The 24281-nt window shown below is 46.8% G+C and overlaps 1 protein-coding gene across 1 annotated transcript in view; it reads right to left on the bottom strand.

Moving 5' to 3' along the window:
- The window catches only part of FBXL19 (F-box and leucine rich repeat protein 19), a 29430-nt gene extending 5503 nt beyond the window's left edge, over positions 1-23927 (bottom strand). The window contains exons 1-10 of the mRNA XM_083378073.1: positions 23102-23927; positions 22867-22917; positions 16328-16532; positions 14362-14505; positions 14197-14283; positions 12732-12941; positions 10446-10478; positions 9210-9350; positions 4409-5121; positions 357-520 (exon numbers count right to left, since the gene is read on the bottom strand). Of these exons, the coding sequence (XP_083234199.1) occupies positions 357-520; positions 4409-5121; positions 9210-9350; positions 10446-10478; positions 12732-12941; positions 14197-14283; positions 14362-14505; positions 16328-16501 (1666 nt within the window). The 5' untranslated portion in view covers positions 16502-16532; positions 22867-22917; positions 23102-23927. The remainder of the gene's footprint in view (positions 1-356; positions 521-4408; positions 5122-9209; positions 9351-10445; positions 10479-12731; positions 12942-14196; positions 14284-14361; positions 14506-16327; positions 16533-22866; positions 22918-23101) is intronic.
- Between the last annotated feature and the right edge of the window lie 354 nt (positions 23928-24281).

Raw genomic sequence — 24281 nt, 5'->3', positions numbered from 1 at the left:
TAATTATGAGCCAAGCATCCAAATTTTGACCATCTCACAATGGTTGTGAGAAAAAACGTAAGTCATAGGTCACTTTTTCCGGTGCCGTTGTATCTTAAAACCTTCACTAAACAAATGCTTCTAAGTCGAGAGATTTCCTGCCGTGATTTTGGCCACTTTTTTTAAAAAAATGAGTGGGTTCTCGTCTCTGGGTGGACTTTGGGAGTTTTGTACAATTGTCAAACCCTTGAACAACTGGATTTGGAAATAAAAGGCAAGTGCTCCAAATAAGTAAGCTGTGGCTACCAGCTAATCTCTCTCTCTCCTAAGCCCCACCCACCCACCTCTCCCCCATCCCCAATTCATCCCCCAAATACCTTGCAACCTATTCAGGAGCCACATTAGCTGCTTCTTGGAGATGCTGGTCCAGCTCAGATCGAGACTGGCCGGCTGTCGTCGGATGATTCCGCTCAGCATGGAGGGAGTGATTGACTTCCGATGGCTCAGGTCAATGTGTGTCCAAAGCCGCTTGTCACAGCACCTGGGAGGAGTGAAGTCCGGCCAGAAGGAGACAATGGTCACTGAACTCCAGAATCATTTAAGAGTTGGAAAGAATTATTTGTAATTTCTCCGAGGCGGAATCTAAATGAAAGCATCCAAGTCAGAGGATCGTTCAGCCTCCATTTCGATGCACGCTTGAATGCACGCCCACCACTCCTCTCGCTGCTTCCATGGCTGAACTGTTTTGATAGCTAGGAACTCTGTTTTAACCATGAATTGAAATCTGCCACCTTATAACTTAAATCCAATAGTTTGGCCCCATAGTCTGGAAAGTTGGAACTTTCTTCTAAGTGACATCTTTTTCAAGTACTTGAAGAACGCTACAACAGCCCCATCTTTTCTGAAGGATAACCATACTCATATTTATCAGCCTCTCTCTGTAAGGCTTATTTTCAAATTGCCTATTTTTTATTATTATTATTTTTTGCTGTTCTTGTTATAGTGTGGTTTCTCCAAACTAAACACAGTCTTCCAAAACAGGCCTGAACAAAGCAGGATAAAAGAAAATGATTTGCTTCCCACAATTTTGAAAGTATACTTCTACGAGGGCAATGCGGAAATTAACCTCCGCTTGGTTATCAATGACCGACACTCGCAGATACGGAACTTTTTATCATACACGTTAGAAAATTGCAACGTTACATTACTTTTTGACGTAGGATTAGGGTTAGTACCGTGTTTTTCCCCAAAATAAGACCTACCTAGAAAATAAGACCTAGCTTGATTTTTACACCTGTGCCCAATATACGCCCTACCCCCCAAAATAAGCCCTACTTAAAACCCCGCCCACTCCATTGCACCTGGTTGCATGAGGTGGGGCGAGGCACACGGGTAAAAATCAAGGTAGGTCTTGGGGATGGGCGGGGCATGGAGCTGCACCCTGCGCCTGGTACCCACTTACCTTAGGACTGTTGCAGCCAGAACTCCCATGCCCCAACACCTGCCTCGCTGGCCCACTTCTGTGGCTGCTTGCGCGTTTCACCCCCAACCTCCGTTTCGCTGTCAGAGGCCTTCCGGAAAGGTCTCTGCAGCCGAGAAAGGAGCTCCAGATTGACACGCGCAATGCCCCACAGCCTCCGTTTTGCCATCAGAGGCCTTCCTGGAAGCCAAGGGGGCACCCTGCGTACGTCAATCTGGAGCTCTTTTTCTCGGCTGCAGAGGCCTTTCTGGAAGGCCTCTGATGGCAAAACGGAGGCCGGGAGTGACAAGTGGCTGCAGAAGAAGTGGGCCGATCGAGGCGAGGGAGGTGTCGGGGAGGCCTGGCTCCGACAGTCCTAAGGTAAGTGGGTAAGACATCTCCCGAAAATAAGACCTGGTGCCTCTTTTGGAGGCAAAAAATAATAATAATGTAAGACCGGGTCTTGTTTTCGGAAAAGCGTGGTAGTAGTCGCTCGGCACCAAATTTGGGCTCTAGGGGAGGTTTATCAAAAACATCCCTAGCAGTGTGCAGCTGAGCATTATCGTGAACCAACACCACAGCGGACGTGGTGCCATAGAAAATCCCGCCAAATGTGAAGATGCCAAAGGAGTACTGCTAGTGAAGTTCATGGAGCGTGGTTCGACCTTTGATTCAGAAGTCTACTGTGAAACGTTACGAAAACTGAGACGAGCCATCCATAACAAGCGTCGGGGCATTGCTGACTTCCGGTGTGGTGTTGGTTCACGATAACGCTCGCCCGGACACTGCTAGACGCACCCAAGAACTTTTGAAGCAGTTTTGTTGGAGTGTTTTTGATCATCCCCTCATAGCCCAGATTTGGCACCGAGCGACTGCTACTAAGGAATTTCAAACCTTACAAGACGTTATGACAAGTGCCTCAATTTGAATGGCGATTACCGTATTTTTATGTCTATTAGATGCACCCTTGAATAAGACGCTCTGGCAGGCGAGTTGCTCCGTGCCGATCAGCTGTTCAGCGGAGTGCCAAACAGCTGAGCTAGCAAATCCTGAAGTTCGCCTGACGATCTTGCCCCCTCCCCGCTCCCGTTAGTGGCAAGCCCACAGGGGCTTGACACCTGTACCAGGCGGCATGGCAACCCACACAGACATGCCCTGGGCTGCAGAGGTTACCATGATTTTTCTGTGTATAAGACGCTGCACTTGTATAAGACGCACCTGTTTTTTGAACAAGGTGCCTGCAGGAAAAAATAGTGTCTTATACAAGGAAAAATATGTTATGTCGAAAAATAAATGTAACGTTGTAGTTTTCTAATGTGTATAATAAAAGTTCTGTTTCTGTGTCTGTCATTGATAGCCAAATGGAGGTTTATTTCTGAATTACCCTCGTACTAATGCAATCCAAAACTGCACTTCTACGTCTCATTGCTGGTTTATCTTCCAAAATCTTTTTTTACAAGTTGTGTTACCAAGCCATATATTCTTCTTTCCATCCCAGTACATTTGCTCTTTCTGAACAAAATTTAACTTATTTGAGTTAAATTTCATTGTGACTGTTTTCAGCAAATTTGCTCCACTTATCAGGGCTGAATTTCATTTCTCAAGGATATGTGACAGTTTCTCTTTCTTGGCTGCGTTAACTGCATTTTTGTGTGATTTTAGCCAGCTGCTGCATATTTTATTTTTTTCTATACACTTTTTACCTAATTTTAAATTGGTTAGCCTCCCATGCATTTGAAATGGTGATAGCAATCTAATAAATTGTACAAAATACATTACCCAAGAAAACAAAACAAAAAACTTTTGCCCTGGCCCCATCATCTACCGGGCTATGTGGTCTCTGACATGCTATTCATCACTGGAGGTTTTTAAGAAGAGGCTAGACCAGGGGTAGGTAACCTTGGCTCTTTTATGACTCATGGACTTCAACTCCCAGAATTCCTGAGTCAGCTATGATTCAGCTATGCTGACTCAGGAATTCTGGGAGTTGAAGTCCATGAGTCATAAAAGAGCCAAGGTTGCCTACCCCTGGGGTAGACAGTCACTTGTCTGAGACGGTATAGGTTCTCCTGCTTGAGGAGGGGGCTGGACTAGAAGACCTCCACGGTCCCCTCCAGCTTCTATTCTATTCTATTCTATTCTATTCTATTCTATTCTATTCTATTCTATTCTATTCTATTCTATTCTATTCTATTCTATTCTATTCTATTCTATTCTATTCTATTCTATTCCTATTGCATTCAAAATACAAACAGAGCCCTCTGCATAAAAGTTGGGTATCCCTATATTCAAGCTTTGATTCATTGATAAAGTAAAAGTAAAGGTTCCCCTGCACATGCGTGCTAGTCGTTTCTGACTCTAGGGCCCGGTGCTCATCTGTTTCAAAGCTGAAGAGCCAGCGCTTGTCCGAGGACGTCTCCGTGGTCATGTGGCCGGCATGACTAGACGCCAAAGGCGCACGGAACGCTGTTACCTTCCCACCGGAGTGGTCCCTATTTTTCTACTTGCATTTTTTTTTACGTGCTTTCGAACTGCTAGGTTGGCAGAAGCTGGGACGAGTAAAAAGTGCTCACTCTGATTTATTGATAGCCAGACTATATTCTGAGGGAGCACAAAGTTATTCAGAAGCAGGTACATAAGAGATTGCCTTTATCTATGTACAACTCTTTTGAGGTCAGCTGGAGCAGATGCATTACTGTACAGATTAGTCTTCAAACCTGACAATCTGCTTGTTGAACCCAAGGCTCCCATCTCACTGGAAGGAAGGCTGGCCAAAGGAAGTGGACCAAGACAGCCCTGAGGTCCGATGTTCATGGCAAGGAAATGGGCCAGGAGGCAGCCATCAAATTTTATCCCCTATTAATCAAACCACACAACACACACACCCCGTGTTTCCCCCCTCCGTTACTTCTCTAGGTTGCCAGGTCACCTCTTTTGCTTGCTAGCCCGCCCGCCCGCCCGCTCACTCACCAACGGCTCCATGTCCGGCACACCCTCATGCACACGCATAGCTCCCGATAGCTGAGGTACTGGAAGACGGCCAGCCAAACGTCCCGCTGCATGATGTGGTCAGAGCCGCTGTCCAAGGGGAGGGAGTCAGGTTCAGGGCTGTCTGGGGGAGGCCGGATCACGTGCCTCTCCAGCTGCAGCAGAGGCTTGGGAGGGGACGGCACCAAAGGCCAGTTAAGAAACTGAGTCCGGGCTACCATGCGGAGCCCTGTCTGTCCAGCAGGCCGACCGCCTTTCCGGCCTCCGGCCTGCTGCTTGGCCCGTTCGCTCCCCCGGCTGGACGGGCGATGATTGTTCTCTTTCTCCTGAGAGTTCGCCCGAGCTTTGGGCTGCTTCCCGTTCCGCGTCGTCTCTGAGCCGCCGTTGCGTCGCCCACCCTCCTCTTCGTCCTCCTCCTCCTCCTCCTCTTCCTCGCTGGCGCTGAAGCCCAGGGCAGCCAGGCGCTGCGAGCGGGTGGTTGGGGAGTTGGCTCGGCTCGACACCCCTCCGCTAGAACCGTCGGAGCCCCGGGAATCCGTGTCAGAATCCGAGTCTGAACTGGAACTGGAACTGCTGCTGTTCTTCACCCGCTCCAACATCTGGCACATCTGCTTGAAGCGCTCCAACTTCTCCCGCTGATGGGACTTGTCTGTCTGGGCAGAGGGCTCCAAAGGCCCAGGAGGTCCCTTTGGTTTCTGGCAAGAAAGGAAGGAGTTGTGGGGTGTGTGTGTGAGAGAGATTTCATAACCTATTAAATACAGGGAGTCCTCGGCTTACGTCTGCTCATTTAGTGATCATTCAAAGTTAAAAAAGGCGCTGATAAAAATGACAGGTGACTGTTTTTCACACTTACGACCGGCGCAACATCCCCAGGGTCATGTGACGCAAATTCAGACACTGACTCATAATTATGACGGCTGCAAGGTCCTGGAGGGGTGGGGGGGGTGTCACGCGATCAGCTTTTGCGACCTCCTGACAAGCACAGCCAATGGGGAAACCGGATTCGCTTAACAACCGTCTAACGGACTGAACAACTGCAGTGATTCACTTAACAACTGCTGCAAGAAAGGTTGTTAACACGAGGCAAAACTCAACAGCTATCTCACTTTGCAAGAGAAATTTGGCTTAATTTGGCTTTTTGCAACCTCATCTCCTCCTCCTGGCTGACGGAATCTGTGTCTCCGCTCAACTAATACAGCTACAGCCATCATGGGAGGAGGGGAAAGAGGACAGCAGCAGAAGAGGGAAAGAACCTGTAAGGTCTTCTGAATGTTTTGGTCCTTAAGGGAGTCAACAACATTAAACCTAGAAATTTGGACTCTAAATATGAGACATCTTTAGGATACCTCTTACTTGTTCCTATAGACCACATGTCCCTTCCCAGGAAAAAGATGAAAAAGACGATAATACCACCGCACTCCAGTCAAGCCTTATCCACACTCCCTTTGATTTTTAGCTTGGCAAAACAGCCGGATATCAACGCGTTTTATAAATAAAATTCTCCAGTATGAGAAAGCATTCTTTAGTCGGTTCTCCAAATACGCTAACCACAGTTCATGGCTAGATAAGTCAAGGTTACTATGACTGTGTTTATCCATGGGTTTGCCAAGCAAAAAGCATTTTGAAATTCTGGTCGGTCAGATCTGTAAGGGGAACATATGGTAGAAAAGTAAAATAAAGATAACCATGAAATAAACAAAAGCCGCGTGCAATTCCCCAGAGCTCAACTTTTAGAAGCAGTAGGCAATTGGTTAAAGCCAACGGCAGACTCGAAGGCCAAGAACTGGGCTTTTAAGAAATGTTTTTTTTATATGTTATGGCCTGCTCGAAGGGTTTATTATGGTAGAGAAATTATAAATCAAAAGCATGTAAAATCATGCCGTTCTCCTACAGACTAAAAATTTATTTTGCTGTTTCAGTAGAGTCTTGTATGCTACTCGGAGACACTTTCCGCGAGATGGGCAGCCGTATAAATTTGATTAAAAATCAAAATAAAGATGCTTCTAACATTGATGGCCTTCAAGAAGGAGAGCATTTCTTTCCCATCTGGTGCATCTATGCCCACTTGAGATCATTCAGCAGGATGCTGGCCAGATCCAGAGAAAGAGGCTCATTACTTCCACAATGGCTAGGGCATGGGTAGGCAACCTTGGCTCTTTTATGACTCGTGGACTTCAACTCCCAGAATTCCTGAGCCAGCCAAGCTGAGGAGAAAAAGAGAGGTTTCCATGCTGAGCCATGCTGGCTCAGGAATTCTGGGAGTTGAAGTCCACGAGTCATAAAAGAGCCAAGGTTGCCTACCCCTGGTCTAGGCCTTTGGCCGCTTTATGACTTGCGAACTTCAACTCCCAGAATTCCAGAGCCGGCCAGGCTGAGGAGAAACGGAGAAGTTTCCATGCTGAGCCATGCTGGCTCAGGAATTCTGGGAGTTGAAGTCCACGAGTCATAAAAGAGCCAAGGTTGCCTACCCCTGGCCTAGGCCTTAGGCTGCTTTATGACTCGCGGACTTCAACTCCCAGAATTTCTGAGCCAGCCATGCTGAGGGAAAAGGGAGAGGTTTCCATGCTGAGCCATGCTGGCTCAGGAATTCTGGGAGTTGAAGTCCACAAGTCATAAAAGAGCCAAGGTTGCCTACCCCTGGCCTAGGCCTTAGGCCGCTTTATGACTCGCGGACTTCAACTCCCAGAATTCCTGAGCCAGCCATGCTGAGGGAAAAGGGAGAGGTTTCCAGGCTGAGCCATGCTGGCTCAGGAATTCTGGGAGTTGAAGTCCACGAGTCATAAAAGAGCCAAGGTTGCTAGGGCTAATAGTGGTCCTTGTTACACTACAGTTCCTTCTAGAAGCCTAAGAAAAGTTGGGGCGGAGCATGAAAAACCGACACCCACTGAAAACTAACTATGCCACAGATATACACCTCTAAACCCCCATTCTAGTTCCTTGCTCAGAATGCGGTGTGCGAAAGCATGGTGGAAGCACTGGAACCAGGGGATGTGAATCTTGTGTAGTTTTTTTTTTTTTAATCCCATTTTTATCCCGCCCTTCTCCGAAGACTCAGGGTGGCTTACAATCTAAGTACAAATCAATGTGCTTAGCAGTAGCCTTCATTCTATGTATATGCCTGCTTATTAGAGCTTTCGGGGGCCCCCAAGCGGCATTATTACAAAGTCAGCTTAATTGCCCCCAACAATCTGGGTCCTCATTTTACCTACCTCGGAAGGATGGAAGGCTGAGTCAACCTTGAGCCTGGTGGGACTCGAACCTGCACTAATTGCAGGCAGCTGGTGTTACTTAAGGAGGCATTAGCCCACTGCTCCACCAAGGATCTTACAAGTTACTGGAATCAACCCTGCACTCGTAACAGATTGGTTCCCAGTGGTTCCCAATCTTTTCTATACCCCGCGCCCCTAGAATGCTTCTGATATATTCTCACGGCCCTTACAAAAGTTCGGAATAATGGCAACAAATTATGCACACTATAATTGTGCAAAAAACCCAAGTTTTCGCACTCCCTGGAATATCGTCTCACACACACACACCCCGGTTGGGAACCCCTGGGCTAAACAAACCACAGCTGGATGGGTTCATACAACGTATTCAGCCACAAACCAGAACTGGGCAGCCACAGCCTTCAAACCCATATGCTCATGTGGGAAAGTCGTGCAGACGAGTGTGATGCCTTGAAAGACCGCCAGCAAGGTTTTAAAAAAAAACACGACGACAAGCAAAAACTCCCAAACTTCCCTCCCAAACTAGGTGGACATGAATAAAGTGGATTCGCCCACTTTTGTTTCTATTTCACAGACACAAACATACATGCGCGCACACACCAATACTAAGCACAGCCCTCGGCCACCCGAACTATAACTGACAAAACGGAACAGCTGGGTTACCCCCAAGAGGCTAAGTCAAAGGCAAGCGATGGGACTCAACAAAGCTAAGCGGAATCGCAAAACGGGCCTGAAAAGGAAATAGCTCCCCGCTGCCATGCCAAGCCCAGGGCTAGGAGGAGGAGTAAACAGAAGGCAACTCTGAGCAGAGAGCACCAACTCCTCCTTTTAGGCAGCACAGTAAATTAAACCTTTGGGGGGTCAAATGCACACTCTTACATGGCGCAAGACAAAGTGAACTCAAGGTAAAGAGGAACACACGCGCCCCTAACAATGGCGGCTGCCCAGCTTGGCAGCCAAGTGGTCATTCACGATGAGGGAAGGGGGCAGAACACTAGTGGCCCACCACATCTGCACTTTCTACTGTTCCCCTGCAACCCACGAGCCCAAACACTCATGGTGGCCTGGTCGAGCAGCTGAGCTGTATCCCCGCTTCTTCAGAAGCTATTCAGACTAAAGTCTTTAAAAGTGACGAATCGTTGCAACTGAATTAGCTAAAACTACAGTTTGCTTTCGTACATTTTACCTGGTTAGGCTTGCCTGACTCGCTACGCCAATGCAAAACGAGCTAGATTGTGGCTTACAGCAAGGGTCCCCAACCCCTTGGCGGCGGACCAGCACCGGTTCACGACGTGCCAGAAACTGAGCTGCTCAAACAAGCAAAGCCCCCATCCATGCATGTGCGGGGGTGCAGGCAACAGCAAAAACACACACACACACACGCACCCCTCCAGTCCGTGAAAAAAGCTCTCGTCACGCAACCGATCCCTGGCGTCCAAAAGATCGGGGACCGCTGGTTTAGGGCACTGTGTGAATGCAGCCACCCTCTCTTGCCCCAGACTTGCCAAGGTCTTAAGTAAGGGCAACAATTTCTGCCTGGGGTATGAGCTGCTCACCTCTAAGTCACTGGCTGTGATTTGGCTCAGGTGAATAGACGGGTGGGAGATGGCCCCCTTCACCTCGAAGTCACCGCCGCCCATGCGGCTCCAGGTCTGTATGGAATCCAATTTGTTTCCATCAAGTGGTTGCTCAGCGCCCTGCAAAAAAAAAAAAAAGCACGCATGCAGAAATAAAACTGGCTGTGGGAAGAAAAAAAAAAAAGCAAGTGAAAAGGCGAGTGAGAGGCGCGAGTCAGCTTCTTTCACGCAGCTTTTTTTTTTTTAAAAAGAGCACCGTGTTCCATCATCCGCTTGGCAAAGCTGGACACAGCAGCTGCCTGCAAAGGTGGCCAGGACCGAGTCGGGGGACCCTCGGACGGCCCCGGAGGGTTGTGAAAATTGCTTCTGATACTGGCGCCAAAATAAAAATAAAAAAAGACATCTTTTGATGACTCAGCTCTTGGGAAAAGGGCCAAAGTTTCACAAGAATTGGCAACGAGATGTCAGCCATTACTTAATAAATAAGTAAGTAAATAGGATCGTGGGGCGGGGGGAGGGCTTGTGGATGCCCTGAGGGTAAAATATCCCTCTGGCAATGATCTGCCTGGAGAAAAAGACTTGAGAACCACATTGTACCGCAGTCTTCCTCAGCTTCCAGACATACTACTTAATTCCCGCTCTTATTAGCCCCGGCAAGATCGGGCCCTGAACAATGCGCCAGCGCAAAGCTAATGAATGTCATCTAAGCACACCCTCTGCATGGGGTCCTCGGTTTACGACCACGTGTTTAGCGATCGTTACAATGGCCCTTTAAAAAAGGGGCTTTTCACACTGACCAGGGTTGTAGCATCCCTGTGGTCACGTGATCAGAATTCGGACGCTTGGCAACTGGCACGTGTGTATAACAGTTGCAGTGTCCTGGGGTGGGGGGGGGGGTAGGGGGGGGTCAAGTGATCCCCTTTTGCGACCTTCTGACAAGCAAAAGTCAATGGGGAAACCAGATTCACTTAACAACCGCGTTACTAACCGAAGGACTGCAGTGATTGACTTAACAACTGTGGCAAGGAAAGTTGTAAAATGGGGATCCCCAGATGGGTCCATGACCTGCCTGGCTCTTATATCAGGGAAATTCTTCCTTTTCTTTTCTTTTTTCTTAAACTTCCCCCTTGGCATCTTATCCAGGGGCCCTTCTTTGCATAATGAAATCCAGCCAGGTGAGGGGGAAAAAAACACAAAAAAACCTAAACCACTCACCTTTTTCAAATGTTTTTCCCGGGTACCTTTTAACTGGGAAGAGAAAGAAAGAACAAATGTGAGAATTATAGACCAGAGCACGTTACTTAAAAGTAACCTCTTCCGTTATCAAAAGGAAGGAATTTGGAGTTGAGAATATTGGGGGGGGGGGAGGGGGGAAACCTGGAGAGCCAAATTAAGCACTTAAAAAGTTCAGAGATCCAGAATGTTTTTCCACTGGCTAGGGAATTCTGGGAGTTAAAAAGTCCACGAGCCTTAAAGTGGCCAAGTTGGACACACACACACACACACACACACACACACACACACACACACACACACACACACCGATTTTGTGCACAGGCAAAAGAAGGATGACTTGCCAACACATTTTTTTTTGAGTTGTCAGAGCTTTCCCAGAATGAAAGTGGGCAAAACCACCTGGAGAACTGGGCTCCCAGTCTGACCAATTTTGTCGGGACTGTGACCCTCAGCATGCCGCACATAAGCCCAGGGTGACCCTCAGATCCGCAGCACTTAACATAATCCATAATCCAGAGATTCCTACTTTTAAGACTGGAGTGGAAAGAGGCGTAGTTTGTAGAAGGGATACAAACTGGGATAGTGCATTAGGGTTAGAGGCCGAAAGTCGTAAGGCAAGACTGGTGTTAGTTAGCATGGTGACTTCAGAGAAGTAGGAAGTTTCACTTGATCATCAACTTTGGCAACAGTAGTACCAAGACCGCAAATTAGGATGTAGCCACGTGATCTCAATGGATATGGATCACCCATGCTCCCCCAACAGCATCATGTGACCCACCGAGGTGAGGTCAGAAGAACTGAGTAGCCAAGATGCCGAAATGTCACTTATTAACAGTTATTTGTATGCCGCATACTCAGCTGGCAATAAAACAACAGAAGCATTGCTAAAACCATTTAACAACCAACCAACCCCGTAACAACTTCTGTTGCCCAAGCCAACAGTTGCCCCAACAAATATGCTATCCACCGCTCCCCCACCAAAAAAAAAACAACACTTTGCGGAGAAGCATAGCCTTGACTGCTTTGCTAATTAACAGTTAGAACAGAGAAGGGAAAACAACCGAATTGGGATCAAGTAACAGATGTCAAGAACTTTTGGAAGGGAAGTGGAGTAGACACAACAATGATAAAAAAATTGACATCATTAGGAGGCATGAGGGTGTTTGGAGACAAAGGGACAAGAACAAAGCTTTGGGTCTTCAAAGCCTCACTGCAACGGCCCAGGAGCCTGTCAGGCACAGATCTGACGGGTAAAAAAAAAAGTGGGGGATTTTTGGACTACATGGGAAAAGTTGAAGAGAGCTAAACAGAGTTGGAGAGAGCTAAACAGATCGAACAAAATTACTTGGCCACCATGAAGAATTAAGTGAGTGGAAAAGGCTACCACAAACTGCAATGGAGACTGTCAAGCCGAGGTGAAGCGATTGGATATCCGTGCTGTACACTGAGTCTATCAAACACATTCCTGATGACTGTTTTTTTTATACCCCTCTTGTAAATCTGCTCAGATCATCTAGCTGACTAGCGTAAGAAATAAGACCTTAGGAAAGTCTAGGGAGAATCTTGCTGGCAGCTTCCCTGTCCGCTGTATGGATTGGAGGACACTGCCCTTCATCTCTAGCCAACATACCCAGGATGCTGAGGAAATGCCTAGTGACCCTGTGGTGGCGACCCTCTCTGTGGGCACGCGCACCGTCTCCCCAGTCCTAGGCCCTCAGCTGGGTATTATAAAACCCTTTTTTGCTTTAGGCCTCCATCACCGCGTGCAAAAAAAAAAGGTTCAATCAATCAATCAATTTCATCTTCTCGCGGGGAAAAAAAAGATCTTGCAAAGTTGGAATTGATTAATGGAACTTTTTAGTCCCACCCAGTCTGCCGTTACCACCGCAGCCACGCCCACCCAATGGGCCACGCCCACCCGGCACCCGACGATACATAAGTGGGTTTTGCGTTGCAGTTTGGGCACTCGGTCTCTAAAAGGTTTGCCGTCATTGGCCCTAGTCTGACGTGTCAAGGAAGTTTTAAGCTCACCTGACGAGGGCAGATCGACTAGTCCAGGGGTAGGCAACCTCGGCTCTTTTATGACTCAAGGACTTCAACTCCCAGAATTCCTGAGTCAGACTCAGGAATTCTGGGAGTTGAAGTCCATGAGTCATAAAAGAGCCGAGGTTGCCTACCCCTGGACTAGGCTAAAGGGCGAGAAAGATCCCAGACTGGCAGACACATGAGGCCTAAAAGTCATAGGCTGAGCCCGTGGCCATTCACCTTCTTCTTGGGTCCCGTCTCAGGGGCCGGGATCTCCTTTTTGCGCTTGTGAGCACCCGTCTGGACCGGACTCTCCTCAGAGGGTGGCGGGGGCAAAGGCGGCGCTGGTGGCAACTTCTTCTTGTTCTGAGCGGGCTCGTCGGTCAGCTTCCACCGGACCCCTTCCTCACCGTTGTCCGAACGCCGCTTCCCTGTGCCATCCCCCGAATCCTGAGAGGGTAGGCAGGAGAGAGGCAGGAGAAACTGGCTCACACACACACACACTGCGGACAGCTTCCCCTTTTTTTGAGTCACGTTTGGCTAAATCAGCCACAAAGGGATGTCTTCCCCAGGCACGCTCGGTCAATAACAAACCACCGTATTATGGTTCAACCCAACCTATCGAATCCTCGCCAATCCTCTTAGGACGTTGCTCGGAGGCAGCGCTGAGGAAAGCAGGCCAGAGAGGGATTTTATGGATGGCACATCACACGGAGCCAAATAATTTTTTTCTGCACAAAGACCTCTAAGCAGAGGGGTCTCTCTCTCTCTCTCAAGAGAGAGACCGTCCTCATCCTCACAGGTAGTCCTTGACTTATGACCGTTAACGGAGCCTGGATTGCAGTACGTAAGTTGTGCCAGTTGTTAAGCAGGTCATCGCATGACTGACCCTATTTGACGATATATTTTTTTTGGTTGGGATCGTTCAGCGAATGTGGTAGTTAAGCAGACTCATTGTCTGCAATGGGCATTTTTTATTTTTTTGTGCCAGAAACCTGAAGTAAATGCCGGTTCCCAGCCAAAAAAAGAAAGCCATAAATCATGGCCACATGACTGCAGGATGCTGCAAATGATCATGGTGGGAAGAGGCAGAAAAACGTCCAAAATGTGATCACATAACTGGAGAAGAAAGGTGGTAGTCGTAAGAACCTTTCGGGGGTCCGTTGGTAACTCTAAACAGTCGCTAAGCGACCAATTATAAGTAGAGGACTACCGTGTCTTAGCTACAGAGAATTATTATTCTTCACATCGGGGGGGGGGGGGGGGTAGAAACTATAGAAAAAGGGTGTTAGTCCAAGGTGTGGCTGTGAATAATGAGAGCACAAAATAAGAAAATACTCCAGGAGTATTAATTGTTAGAACAATTAAATCAGTGGAACAATTTGCCTCCAGAATTTGTGAATTCTACAACACTGGAAGTTTTAAAGAAGTGACTGGACAGCTATTTGTCTGAAATGGTATAGGCTTTCCTACCTGAAGAGGAGGTTGAACTAGATGACCTCCAAGGTCCCTTCCAACTTGTTACGATGATGATGATGATGGAGACCCAAATGGGCCCTCCTATGTCTCCCCCTCCCGCTTTGCCCTGGCTTCAAAGCCAATGACGCTGTGGGGCTTCTACCCCACCCACTCTTTGATTCTCCCTTCTCTAGGATGCTGTTTCCCCCCGCCACACACACACGCACACACAAACCAAACCACCTACTTTCATTGATTTGCCTTCTCTCTTGCACTTGGGACATTCCCAGCAGTTTGGAATTTCATTGTTGATGACCCCTTCAGCGATTCCCATCTGCAAAGAGAAAGACCGGTGGAGGTGAAGACCGGTGGGTGAGGCACTCCGCAATTTTCTAGTGGCTTCTCCTCTCACCTTCAAGCAGCCTGGATGCACAATCTCATTGCAAATGGTACACTCCATGAGTGACAGGTTGAACTTCTCCTCTTCAGCCTCCACGGTGTCCTCTTTCCCGGCCTCCCCACAGACCAGGCACACGGCCGTGTGAGGTAGAACTGGCTGCAAGGAGACAGGAGTCAGAAGTAAGTGATACAAAATCAAGCAGGAAAGCTCTTCCTACCCCTAGTAGACATCCATCATCTTTCCTGGAGGCAGCCGAGTCGGGGGAGGCCAGTCGGGACACCGGCCGCAAACCCTCCTGTGCCCACCTTTTATGGCAGGGCTCTTCAAACCTGGCCCTTTTATGACTTGCAGACTTCAACTCCCAGAATTCCTCAGCCAGGCATGAGGAATTCTGGGAGTTGAAGTCCACAAGTCATAAAAGGGCCAAGTTTGAAGACACACACACACACACCCCGGTTTTATAGCAATGAGTAAAGCTGCATCTTAAAAGCTGCACTTAAGACGTTACAAATTCCAAAGGAAGGACGGCTTTCAGTTCTCGTCCCGTAGGAAGTGTTCCAAACAGGGTGCTTCCAGCTTAAAATATTTTCAGCGTGAAACGTTTTGCACCTCTTGCTTTTAAAATGTTTATGTTTATTGGACTTATATACCGCCCTTCTTCCGTAGGACTCAGGGTGGTTCACAAGGAATTTAAAATAACAATACAAATTACAAAAGTTAAGGACAATTGAAATGATTAAATTTAGTCCTTGAATAAAATATAAAACCCCTGTTAAAACTCCAATTAAAACCCAATTAAAATAAAATTACAATTAAAATTGGCTGGAAAGCTCAAAGAGCCAGGTCTTCAGGTCCCGGCGGAATGAACGAAGGTCAGGGGCAGTCCTGAGCTCTACGGGCAGCTGTAAGGGCTAGGAAGAAATAGGACAAGATGGAAAAAGGAGACGGGAGGTGGGGCTCACAGCAGCCTAGTGGATGAAACGTGACTTCAGTCACGCAAGATACCACAGAGCTCTACACCTGATCTTTCAAAGCAACTTCAGATGTGGAGAAAAGATCTTGGATGACTCAGTTTCTGGACTGCACCGTGTCAGCGAAGGGGAGTTGTATGTGGGAATGTTCAACAAAGAAATGGCTGCATGCAGAAAGCTAACGTATGAACTGGGCAACCACCTTAACCTCCTAGCTTTTTCGACACAATATGGATCGTTTCTTCATTTTGCGCAGTACATCTCTTATTTTCCTCTGTTTTTACTCACAGCTCTCGGCAGATTTGAAAAGCTAAGGATTCGCAATATTAAACCACACCAGTCTGCAGACAAGAACTAAATGGAAAAACCAGTAGTGTCAAGAAAACTAGTTGAAACTCTTCGGGCAAATTAACTTTCCAGGAACTTTAAAGCTTTTTTTTTTTAAATCCACCGAGAAATATATGCAAACCCTAGAATCGGGATCCTGAATACAGTTTAGGGATGAAATGTGCATTCTTTTCCTTTTTATTTAGGCTGTCGGAGAGCTGGAGGCAAAACACGTGTCTCTGTTTCTTTTCTATTCCAATTTGACGATTTGGGGATAGGTAGAAGAGGCATGGCAGATCTGGAGCACATTTTTCCCCCACCCTCAACGGGATGAGGGATCTGTGCCCTACGACAACTCGCCACGGCCAACTTGCCGTGGGAAAAGAGTATCACTAATATTGAAGAAATAGCGGAACAGAATCATTGAAGAGAGGATGTCATAGGAGGGACAAAGTGAAATGTGAATGACAAAAATTAAAATATTTTTAAAATTATTTTAAATAATTGAATTGAATTATTGATTTGTCCCGCAACGAGTTGGCCATGTCGAGTTGTTCCCCAGTGAGTTGGCCGGGGGGAGCTGGGTGCTAGGCGGGAGTAGAAAAGCCAGACTTTGCACGCAACAGAAATCCGTGACACGGGTGACCGTCAGCGTTGGCTGCCCTGTCTCTCTCACTCACCGCTGTGCACTGCCTCTGCAGGCAGGACTGCTTCATGCGTCCAGGACCCCCAAACTTCTTCATGTCCTTGCAGAAATGGCACTCCCCACACTCTGATCGCAGGCACGCTTTACACTTCCGGCACCGCGTCCGCCGCCGGCGAGCTCCAGCCCCTGCCCCTTTGCTGGACGACATTGGCTACGTCCCGCTTCAGCTACTCTCTGGGCTGCAAGGAGGGAAGGAAAAAGAGGCAAACCAGGCAGGTAAATATGGGGGTCCAGATTGGCAAGCTGAAACTGGCAGTGAAGAGAAGGACGTGCAATACGAAGGAATCAAGATTCTCATTATCAAGGTAGCCCTCGATTTGCAAACAGTTCAGTGATCGTTCAAAGTTACGACGACACTGAAAAGGTTGACTTATGACCATTTCCCCCACTTACGACTACTGCAGCTTCCCTTTGGTCCTATGATCAAAATTCAAGATGCTTGGCAACTGATTCAGTTGCAGTGTGCTGGGGTCATGTGATCACCCTTTGGGACCCAGATTCACTTAACGAGCATTTTACTAACTTAACAACTGCAGTGATTCACTTAACAACTGTGGCAAAAAAGTGGGGCAGAATTCACTTAACAAATGTTTTGCTTAGCAACAGAAATTCTGGGGCTCAATTGTGGTCGTAAGTTGAGGACTACCTGTATATGCATTAGGGAGAAAAAGAAAACACACTGCAAGGAGAAATACGTCCTGCAATCAAAGGCACACATGATCAGCCGTCACCAACGTTGGGCAAGGGGAAAAAAATAAAAATAAAATTAAGCACAGCAAAATGAATTTGAGTTAAGAAAAATTGCATCTCTTTTTGATTTAGAAGACTGGTTTAAAATCAGTCGTACAACTAGTTCTCAACCTATGACTACAATTGACCCCAATTTTTATTCAGTTTTGTCCTATTTTACGACATTTCTTGCCACAGTTGTTAAGTGAATCACTGCAGCTGACACATTAGTAACCTGGTTGTGAGGTGACTCTGGCTTCCCCACTGACTTTGCTTGTCAGAAGGTCGCAAAAGGGGATCGCGTGACCCAGGGACACTGCAACCATCATAAATACATGCCAGTTGCCAAGCGTCTGAATTTTGCTCATGTGACCATGGGGAAGATGCAACAGTCGTTAAGTGTGAAAAGCAGTCATAAGTACAAACCAGTTGCCAAGCATCTGAATTCTGATCATCATGGGGATGCTGGAAAAGCTATAACTATGAAAAATGGTCATAAAAAAACTTTTTTCAAGTGCCGCTGTAACTTTGAAGTCACTAAACGGACTGTTGTAATTCGAGGACTATCCCAAGCAAAATAGTTGAGATGATATTAACTAGCACACTGATCAAAGAACCATCAGTTCTATGAAAAAAAGAGCCAAATCTAAGGGAATACAGAGTTGGATTTAGTTCTAGCAGTGCCATCCAACACCATTTTCAAGTGTCATTCTCAAGTTTTCAGTTGATCACAGATCATGAGTTGTCCTCGTCTTGTGTGAACACTGAGGGTTATGCAAAGAGCTCAAAGGCAGGAACTACTGGATAGCAAAGCAGAATTTCTCTGCTACCTCAACCTTGGATAATTTAGGACAATGTTTCTCAACCTTGGCAGCTTGAAAACATCTGGCTGGGGAATTCTGGAAGCTGGAAATCCACATATCTATAAGTTGCCAAGTATGAGACACACTGGTTTAGGAGCTAGCTTGGTGAAAACTCCTGCCTCATTAAAGAACTCTGGGACTGCCTAATAGTTGTTTAAGAAACATTGGTTTAATCCAGCGATTTTCAACCTTGGCAGCTTTTAAGATGTGTGGAGGTCAACTCCGAGAATTCCCTAGTCTGAAGGTCATACATCTTAAAGTTGCCAAGTTTGAAAAACACTGAATTAATCGAAGAGCAGAATAGGCTACTCCTTATACTGCTACATACAACAATGCTCATTCAGTTCTGCAACAGGAGAAATTACCCAAACTCACTGGAAGACGGTCTTGACGGGCACAGAGAAACAGTTTTCCTGTCAAGAACAACATCAAAACTTTTGCGTGTTCCTCAAAAACCTATTTGGGTGTCAGGGATAAACTATTTTGCTAGAGCAGGAAAAAAATGATTTTTTTTAATAGTCGCCTAATTTCCAAGACATTTTCTCTACTAGGGTATAGCTAAAAACAAGAGGTCAATCTTAACTACATCATGGTTACAAAGGTGGCAAAAGTAAAAATAGATTTGTGACAGGTATTGTGCAAGTTCTGTTCTCCAAGATGAACATATCATGGCAACTGCTGCTGTCCAGGTGAGGTGAATAAAATCCAATCATGTTTTTCCAAAAACATTTATACAGTTAGTCCTCGACTTAACGACAACTGAGCCCAAAATTTCTGTTGTTAAGCAAGACAGTTGTTAAGTGAATTTTGCCCCATATTATGACCTTTCTTGCCACGGTTGTTCAAGTTAATCCCTGCAGTTGTTAAATTACTTAACACAGTTGTTAAGTGAACCTGGCTTCCCCATTGACATTGCTTGTCAGGTGGCCACAAAAGCTGATCACATGACCCCAGGACACTGCAACCGTCATAAATATGAACCAGTCTTAAGGGCATACGATACACACAACCCATTCATATTTGGTTCTGATCAGTGCTTTTTTTGTAAAAGAAAAAGGTGCCGGAACTCACACATGTCATACAACCCGCCTTGCCTACCCTACAAGGTTCCATCCAAAAAAGGTGCCGGAACTCCGTTCTGAGCGTTTTATGAGAAAAAAAGCCCTGGTTCTGATAGCCCCCCTTAGGCATAGCATTCTGAGCACCATTGTGGGCAAAACATTTGGTGGAACTGTATTATATGACACTGAATATAATCACCTATAGCCCCTGTATATGAAGCAGTTAATGCCATCAGTTTTCACCTTGTTAGGGAGTTCAGAGAGATAAACCCATACAGATTACAGGCGATGTATAATAAAGCTGTAGGTGGTTAAAAAGAAATTGGACTTAATTAAGACTCTTTGAGGGAGATGGGCAGCTCAGAAATGTCTGTGTGTGTGTGTGTGTGTGTGTGTGTGTGATAGAGAGAGCGGGGGGGGGATGTGTGTGTGTGTGTGTGAGAGAGAGAGAGCGGGGGGGGGGAATCCAATATTTCTATTATGTTAAATCAAATGATAGGGCTCTTTGATTTTTCTGCCGTCTCCTCTCACAATGTAACAGAAGTCACCAGGGTTTATAGATATTCGAGGGTGCTCGTGAGACATAAGATTCTCACAAACACCGTTTTATGAAAGAAGCCAAAAAAAAGTAAATAGGCCAATTTTTCCCAAGACACAACAAACAGGAAGGAGGCAAAAGAGGAGACACGAATCTGTAAGTTAAATAAAAAGAGCTGTTTTCTGTATTGCTTTAGAATAGTTTCGAGATATGCAGATTCTGTTTTGATGTCATTACCCAAAACAGGACTCTCAAATAATAACAACAATAATAATAATTATATCCCTGACAGCAATTATTTCAATCTTATGAGAGGCAATATAAAGAAAGAAAAAAAGAATAAATTTGTTGTGCAAATGGAGAAGAGTACTATGATATCCCAGAAATCCTTAGAACCATTTTAAAACAATTTTTTTTCCAGGAATATAGACATGCCAAATTAGAGGCTTAATAGGGAAACGCAAATAAAAATCAGACACAAAGCTGAAATTTATTCTAGCCCACTGTTTCTCAATTGCAGCAGGGTTAAATGTGTGGACTTCAACTCCCAGAATTCCTCAGTCAGCATGCTGGGAGTCGAAGCCCACGTTATCTTAATGTCTCCGAGATTGAAAAACACTGGTCCAGACTGATTACAGAGACGTAAGATCTTGAGTTCTACTTTCAGAAGAAGAAAGTGCAGCTGAAAAGGTGAAAGTGGAATTTGAGGAAAGTGTCAGGAGACTGAGATAGGACAAGGAAGACCAAAAAAAAAAAAAATCAACTGGAAATTTTGCAGATCAATCCTCAGTTAGGTATACCTTGCAGACCTGTCAATCAGAAAGTCTGCGAATTATGGAGTCCAACGGCAAGGCATCTAGAAGGCAAAAGCGTTCTCTCTGCCTTTTTTTAAAAAAAAATCGCCTAACAGAAAAGCAATATATTTCTCAGGAATTTTTTTTCTGATATTCAGAAAGCTAACAGAAGGATGGAATAAAGGAAAAACAGGAATTCAGAAGGAAGCGGGCAAAGCAACTTTCTGTTATCAAACGCAACTACTACAAACGACAAGCTTACATATAAAAACCGCCTCTGATGAGTGTGTGGCTTAATAACCTAAGAAAAAAGACATAATTCAGGAACCTCTCTACCACTGTAACTTAGGCCCGTCAAGTGAGGTCTGAACCAAACATCAAAGATGGGTGGCTCTGATGATGACTTTTTTTAATCCTATTTTTTACATGAATAACCAACGGCATTTAGGTCTTATCACTGCCAACCAATGGTATGAGGCGGACAGGAGAATACAGGATGCTACCAGGTCAGGGAAAAAAATTATTTATTTATTTATTTATTTATTTATTTAATAATATTTCTATACCGCCCTTCTCCCTGAGGATTTCAGACTTTATGAGAGAAAAATACAGTGGCCATTTTCAAATCCCAAGCTGCTTTTTTTCAGTTTCTATTTTTTAAAAAACAAAAAAACAAAAAAACAAAAAACAAAAAAACAAACATGCAATTTGGCCCTTTAATTTTATTTGCCATTTTAGCATATGGCCTGGCCCTTAGATATTTGACTACGAGAGGGGGAAGGGACACTGCAAAAAGAATTAACTAAACTGGGGACACATCTCATCTGAGGCTCAGAAATGAAATAAAATTCCAGGCTGAAAAGGGAAAATAGTGAAGGACTAAAATAAAAGGCAAATGTTGTGAAGAGGAGATGATGATGCCTTCATACGCTGGCATGGGATCTGCGTGTTCGGTTCAGCAGCATCCCAACAGAGCTGGGGGAAAAACCTATTAATTTCTTAGAAGGAAGAAGGGGAGAGAATGAGACTCAATGGTATCTATAGTGAATAAACCGTTTTCTATTTCTAAGAAAAATAAAATAAAAATCTAAGCGTGGGCTATTCTGAGGATTAACCCACGAGAGAGCAAGAGATAAGTAGGTAGAAAAAGAAGGCACGTAGAAAGAGAATGAATGAGGATGAATGACTCTCTCTCTCTCTGCCCGGCTTGAGCTGCCTGTACTCATCCTAGCTAACATTTACACACATTCTATTGATGGAACATTTTGTCTCCTACCATCATTTCACCTCACCCCCTCCCTCTTTCTTCCAAGCAGGCAAAACACTGAAAGGCAAAACAAATGTAGGTATAAAGGAACTTGGCTCCGATACCTCATCACGCCCTGGCCTGGCTTCAGAGCTGACAGGCCCGGTCTTGGCAAGGGTTCCCACACACCTCAACCTGGCCTTCCATGATGCCAGTTGCTGGGTTCCCCCTCAATTCTCTCCGCCAGCTGCAATCAGCTTGACACATCTTTTCTGCTTTCCCTCCCGTTGAAAAGCCTTTAAGTCAAGCTGTTTGGTGGCGGCGGCGGATCCTCCTCCGCTCAAATCCTTCTGGATCACACCGCTTCCTGACGGACATAACCGGAGCCATCCTCTGTAGAGGGCCCCCTGAAATCGGCTTGGAAAGGCACCTCCCCTCTTCTCTTCTCTTCCTTTCCTTCTCCCCCTCCCCGGTTAAAACATGAGAAATACACAGAGGCAAGAGCGTTTTACGGCTGGTAATTCCTTCCCCTGGAAATCATAGAGGAGAAACTTTGGTTCCACGTTTGCCCCTGCGTACCCCAAGCCACACTGCTCTCGTCCCCTCTTCTCCCTATCTCACAGCTCAAGTCGGACCTAGAGGTGACCAGATCCCTTGAAAAAAAACACCTGGCAAAATGATACACCCTAATCTTTCTTATTTTCCCTTTAGAGCGGGGCGAACAACAACAAAAATCTAAACACTCAAGGTGACAGAAGAGAAGCTGGAAAGGAAAGAATATCCAAGAAAACAAAACAACAAAGGAGATTAAAATGAATAAGAAAAGGAGGAAAAACAATAGTAGATCAGGCATGGGAGGGGGGGGGCGAGGAAGGGGAGGCAACAGAAGCAGCTCTAGATTCCACCCTCAGCAAAAAATATTTGTGCAACCAGCCTGGTAGCTTAACATCCCTCCCTGGCTTCTGCATCTGAGTTGTTGTGATGCTTTCACATGCTGTGTGCGTTCACCCACAATCTACCATGTACAAATCTGTATTTTGGGAAGTGGGTTTGCAAAGCATGGGCAGTCCTGCTCAAAACACCGAGCTCCACAGGGTTGGAAGGAGAAGAGCTAATTAATTTGGAATGGGGAGATTAAGGTAGGGGGAGGGCAGGGAGAAAGAATGTGGCCCTAAAAAAGAAGAAGAGAGAGAGAGGGGTTTTATTCCTTGGAAAAAAAACATTATTTGGCAAAGCCAATGGGGGGGGAGGGGGAGGAGGCAGTGGAAGGATACAGACTTACCTTTGGGAAGCGCATCTAGGCACCAAAGACTCTTCCCCGTCCATCAGCAGCCTCCAAGAGAGAAAAGATGCAGCACAGCTTACAATTGTTACACACATCTACACACAACCCAGGCAGGCACCAGCAAAAAGGTGCCCAGAGGATGGGAGGAGAATTGGAGGCGGGAGCCCCGCTCCCCGATCCTAAAAACCCAATGAAAGGCTTGGAAGTAAGGTAGGGGAGATGGGTTACTCACCTGCTGTGTGGCCATGGGGTGGATGGCGATTCTAATGCTGGATTTGTTGTCATGGTGGGAAGTGAGGGTGAGGGGGGGGGGAAGAAGAGATCCAGCCAGTTGCTGAAGGAGCTGTGTGTGCGTGAGGCTCCTAGTCTCTCCCCCCACCTCCAACCAAAATGAGGAGTGGGGAGGAAAAAGGGGAAGGGGGGGCGGGACAATCTCCCCAAAGAGGCTATTATAAATTCATAGCAGCGGTTCCCCCCCCACACACACACACACCTCTCCCCCTCTCCAGTTCTACCCTCCACTATTTCCTGCTTTGCCCTTGGGAGAAAACAAGGGAATGATATGTGGGAGAGTTCTGCCCCCCCCCACACACACACACACCGTGCGGGAAGCTAACACGCTGTGACACACACACACACCCCTACTCGGGGACCTCCTGCACCCCTAATTTGGGACAGAGCCTTGGCATTCCCTAGGTGGGTGCACCCTCCAGTCCCCCCCCCCCCAGCCCTCCTGGCTTCCTCCTGACTCCTCCTCCTCTTCTGCCCACCACTGAGATTTTCCTCACTTGCCTGAACACCCACCCTCCCCTTTTCAAATGCAGGCAGACCACTCCCCTCGCTCTTGCTGGAGGTGGAAGAGGAGGAGGAGGAGGAGGAGGAGGAAGAGGAGGAGGGGGCTCTGCCCCTTCTGGCTTGTTCCTCCAACTACATCTCCCTTCACTTTGCAGCAGGAAGGGGAGGGGGGGGGTCTAAAGCTGCTGCCACCCCCCAACCCCAATTATGAGCTCAGCCCGTGCTCCCTTTTCAATCAAAGGCTCATCTATGGCATAGCTGGTTCCCCCCTCCCCAGAAAGAGTCCCCTTCTTTAGCCACCTGGCACCGCGGGGTCCCCCCCCCTCCAAAGCAATGCCAAGGGGTTTTTTGGGGTGGGTGGGTGGGTGGGTCTGTTCACCTTGCGAGACCCTGCGGATTGGGCGGGATGCTCTCCCCCTCCCCGACCCCCCCCCCGACCCCGGTGCCCCCCCCTCTGCTCCTTCCCTCACGGGGGCTCTGCGCTGCCCGCAGGCTGTCCCTCCCCCCACATAAGGGAGGGTTTTAAACCCACCCACCCCCCTCCAGGTTGGCAAATCGGGGAGTGGGCTTCAGACCCCGCCACAACTCCTCCGAGAGGAGAGAGCCAGGCTCCACGG

The sequence above is a fragment of the Vipera ursinii genome (assembly GCF_947247035.1).
Source record: "Vipera ursinii genome assembly, chromosome: Z".
NCBI lineage: Eukaryota > Metazoa > Chordata > Lepidosauria > Squamata > Viperidae > Vipera > Vipera ursinii.
This window is presented reverse-complemented; position numbering and strand designations above follow the sequence as displayed.